At 43.0% G+C, this 4,545-nt stretch overlaps 1 protein-coding gene across 4 annotated transcripts in view; it reads left to right on the top strand.

Annotated features, from left to right (window-relative positions):
* Positions 1–3,406, top strand: part of PACSIN2 (protein kinase C and casein kinase substrate in neurons 2) — a 132,782-nt gene extending 129,376 nt beyond the window's left edge. For all 4 annotated transcript variants that reach the window (XM_019515728.1, XM_019515729.1, XM_019515730.1 and 1 more), the window contains one exon: positions 1,623–3,406. In XM_019515728.1, coding sequence (XP_019371273.1) covers positions 1,623–1,735 — 113 coding nt within the window. In that variant the 3' untranslated portion in view covers positions 1,736–3,406. The remainder of the gene's footprint in view (positions 1–1,622) is intronic.
* Positions 3,407–4,545: the final 1,139 nt, after the last annotated feature.

Below are 4,545 nucleotides of genomic sequence, written 5' to 3'. Positions count from 1 at the left end.
GTCCCCCTGGGACCTTTGGCCATACAGGTGCTGGTCTCGTCTCCCAGGCCAGTTGGAAACCCCAGGCCCTCTTAGCTCTGGGTATTCCTCATGGTGGGCCCCTGGCCCTTATCACTGGTCTAGTCCTGGCCTCAGCATTGACCAGTCGAGGGTACTCTTTCTATCAGGTCTCTGAGTCTCTATCCCCACTCTATCTCCTGGGGTCTGCCCTCTGGGCCCTACTAGCGGGTAACCCACCCAGTTGTGGGAGCTGGGGTTAAGGTGCCCCAACTCTCCTTCCACCGGGGTGGTAACTGGCCTGGCATTTCCTGGGGGCTCCCGCACCACTGAGAGCCCCACCAGGCCACCCACTCCTGGCAGGGTGCAGTTTTAGGTCATGCCCAGGACCAGGAGCCTCCTGACCATCCCCTACAGCTCCTCCCTTACCTCCAGAGTATTCCATGAAGCCTTGCAGCCAGCAGCAAAATGCCCTGCTTATATAGGTAGCCCTGAATCTAAAATGGCTGCCTTAATCAGGCATCTGCTGGCTGCTTGGCTTCAGTCCTTAAAGTGGCAGGCACAAACAGTGCCTTGCCACAGAGCCATGTTGGCCAATACCGATCTGATTCCAATATGCAACCCTGGGCAGCATGGAGACCAGCATTGGGCTGGTAAGTCTGTTGTGGGGGGAAGGAAGGGGCATGGGAGGGGGCAGATCAAGGCTCCTGTAGTGAGGAAGGGAGTGGGGCTGGGGCAGGTGCTGCTCAGTTGGGGCGGGGTGGAAACATGAGCAGCTTGTCTGCGGGAGTGGGGAGGGGGTGGTGATTCCCACCGCTGTGTGCACCCTGGAAGGGCATGGGGGGCATGTGCCCCTGGATCTGCGTATGGGGTGGGGCAGGCTGCTGCAGGCTGGGGTCAGGGCAACACTGGGTTCTTCCTTGCAGGGGCTGGGATGGGCTGTGCTTGGGGTGGGTGGCAGCAGCACTCGGAGGTTATGAGGTGGGGGGGCTGCAGCCACCTCAAAATTTGCTGTAGCTCCCCCCTGTAGCCCCACTCCCAGCACCGCCACCACCCACCCTGAGTGCAGCCCCCTCGGAAGAGCCCAGTGCCACCCTGGGAAGAGCCCTGGCCCCAGCCCACCCTACTCCACATAGATCTGGGGGCATATGCCCCCCATGCCCTCCCAGGGTGCACACAGCAGCAGGAGCCACCCCCCAGGAGAGCTGCTCATGGCTCTGTCCTGCACCCCACACCGCCCTGCCTGAGCAGCACCTGCTCCAGCCCCACTTCCTCCCTCATCATGGGAGCCTTGATTTCCCCCTTCCCCCACAACAGACTTACTGGCCAATGCTGCTCTCCAAGCCACTGAGCTGTGCTCCTGGCTGTGTGCATGCACGGGACATTTATTGGCCATATCAGGCAAAATAAGCTGATTGCTGATGCTCTCAATTTTTCCCTATATTGGGAATATCTGATATGGGACTGATGTATCGGTGCACCTCTAGATGAGAGCAGACTCGGAAAGCAGTGATGGGGCCAGTTTGGGTGAGCAGAGGTGTGGACATCTAGAATCTAGGTGACTGAGTGTTATCCTGTTATTACCTAGATGTATTTGTATGTCAAATATGACATTTATTTTACAGGGGATGAACTAACTAAAACAGAAGATGAAGATGAACAAGGTTGGTGCAAAGGACGTCTAGACAGTGGACAAGTTGGCTTATACCCTGCAAACTATGTAGAACCAATCCAGTGATGAAGGCTTAAGTTATTCTGGAAATATTGCTTTTATCATGTAGGACTGTACAGTACATATTTTCAATGAGGGAAACTGAATGATATATAGAATGTATATATTTTAATGCAAAGGAATGATGGCTTGAAATTGACATCATAGTGATTTAAAGACAAAAGCTAGACCTGGTAACATGAAATTTTTTTCACAACTTGTACACAATGCAAAACAAAAAGGTTAGGTTGAAAAAATATGGGAAACAAGAAATGACCCTTTAAAAAGCTGCTTTTCCATCTCATCTGTTACCATCACTTTTTATGTTTTGCATTTTATGCTTGTGCATAAAACCTGTCCTGGTGTGTGGCTTATGCTCACTTTTGTTTAATCAGTTATTTTAAGTGGCCTTCAGTAATTGGCAAGTTGAATGTTTAAGACTATGACCATTAATTATATAATTTGTTCTTAGCAATGTCTGAAAGATGCAGTATTTTTTTATTTAAAGGCAATGTAGTCGAGCACCTTTGTATTGGTTGGGTTTATCGATGAATTCTTAAATTATGACATAGATAACCAGTTAACTGAAGGAAAACTGTTTCCATGTTGTAAAAAATCTTTCCATGCTATCAGCATGGTTTAAAGTTGTAAAAAAAAGTATTGTATTTAATAAATGTCTGTTACAGAAGATTGTTTGTAGCAGAAATATCTGCAGGTATTGTGGGTTGAGTTTCTATTCTGGATGCCATTTATGCATTTTGACATTTAATTGCCAGTTTCCAAAACAGATATTCAGTAGTACTCTAAAAGCAAAACAGTCACACACAAACCCCAGAATATTTCAGAGTATTTCCAGCATGGTCTTGCTGAGAAATTTGCCATTCTGTAAATTCACTGACTTATTGTATCAATGATTTAGAATGTTAAATGTGTATGGAAAAATAACTTTTTTCAAGCAAAGACAACTGTAAAATAGAGTAAATGCTTTTTATTAAGAAGCTGTTTAAGTTGTGAGTATGTACATATCATTTGATTTAAAAAAAAAAACTTTGAAGCTGACATCTACTGTTGATTAGCAAGTTTTTTGACTGTGGATTAGATTTAGGCTATGCTTGAAAAATCAAATTATAGATATGTTTAAATCTGCTTTGTCACTCTATATTAGTTATTGTACCATAGACTAAATATTCTGTGGTTCAGATTCTTGTAAATGTAGCAGTATCCTCAAAATATGTATTTGTTGCTAAATTGTGGATCCAGATGAAAACTACCATTAGTCCCTATGTGGATTATTGTAGCAGAACACTGTAAAAATTTTACATCTTGTTGCTATTACGACTCAGTCGTATGTAATAGTATTAAATATCATACATTTGTGATAAATTTTAAAATATGGGTTATAGGTTACACCAGGTTTGTCTTTAAAAAAAAATCTAAATCTTATCAGGTGGATTGATGTCACTTTGGGAAGCTACACTGTAATAAAATTAAATCTGTTTTGAGGCAATTTAAACACTGTAGGCACTCCTGACTATACTGTTTGTTTTTTGAGATCATAGAGCTATATTCAGTCAGCATTTCCAATGAGTTAAAATGTGCAAGCTTAGGCAGTGGTGTATGTATGTATCTGTTTTAAATTTGCCAGCATAATTACTTGTTCATCCACAAAATAGTTATTAAAACTGTTATAATTTTTGGGCCTCGGTCTCTGTATTGTAAAATTTTAGAAAAATAATAAACTCTGTTAATCTCCTAAATAAACAGAACGCACCCCTTACTTTCTAGAGGTGAATGAGTATATAATTGTCAGGAAGATGGAAAAATGTTATAGCCATGATAATCCAGGAAATATGCAAGAGACAAGGATTATTGGACCAAGTGCATTGTTGAGATAGACTTGGGCAATCTTTCAAATGCAGTGCACTGCATTGAAAAGATTGTCTCCTAACCATGCAATTTGTCCAACAAAAGATATCACCCACAAAAATCCTTGCCTCAACCATAAAGTAAATAGTTTATGCATTTCATTAATGCTTGACATGGATAATTGAAAATATGCCAATCTTACATGGTCCATAAATAAATCTGTCTTAGAAAGAAGGAATCGCAGCATAACGTGGGTTGTCTTAGCAAAAAAATTCTGATGAAATAACAATTTTGGGAGAAGGAAGGAGAGATGTGGATGTGCCTCAATATAATGATAACCTTCTGTCTGCAAGACAGACAATACCTGATGTCATAATGTTTTTGTTTGAATTTATTTGAGCTCCTAAACACTCTATACTCTGATACTACACTTCACAAAACTGTTCTGCCTCTCAGAAAGTGTTCTCTGTACCTCACTAAAAACTGTTTTAGATTAATAAATGTACTAACAGATTATGTAGGTATAAAACTGTTCAAGGATGCCTGTGGCCTTACAAATCTTCCTGAAGCTTTCTGTTTGAAGGGCTTCTTCAGTTTATTGATACTAATTTCTGGTTTCTTTATTATGGTTTTGGCATAATATGTTTCTGAACAGTTTGATTTGGGCTGGCGGGGAAGGAGGGTCTTATGCCCTGTACACCTTCCCAACCACTTCAAATTGTTCTGCCCCATTTGGCACTACCAGCTTGGCATTTTTATCATCATTGGCTGCATTCTATGCCTTCTCTCTTCTTGAATAAAGAAATTAGGAGTCTCTTTATTAGGACAAGGACAAGGGAGGACTTGGGGATCTCCCATACTGTCCAGCCAGGGGGTTGGACCAAGGTGGTCAAGGGCCCTAAGGCCCACCACACCAAGGTCCCCTCCCCCTTGGGGCTTTGCAACAGGTACGAACCTCTTGCAGCCCCAGT

This window comes from Gavialis gangeticus, unplaced genomic scaffold (assembly GCF_001723915.1).
Source record: "Gavialis gangeticus isolate Ggan-Ray unplaced genomic scaffold, GavGan_comp1, whole genome shotgun sequence".
Taxonomy (NCBI): Eukaryota; Metazoa; Chordata; order Crocodylia; family Gavialidae; genus Gavialis; species Gavialis gangeticus.
This window is presented reverse-complemented; position numbering and strand designations above follow the sequence as displayed.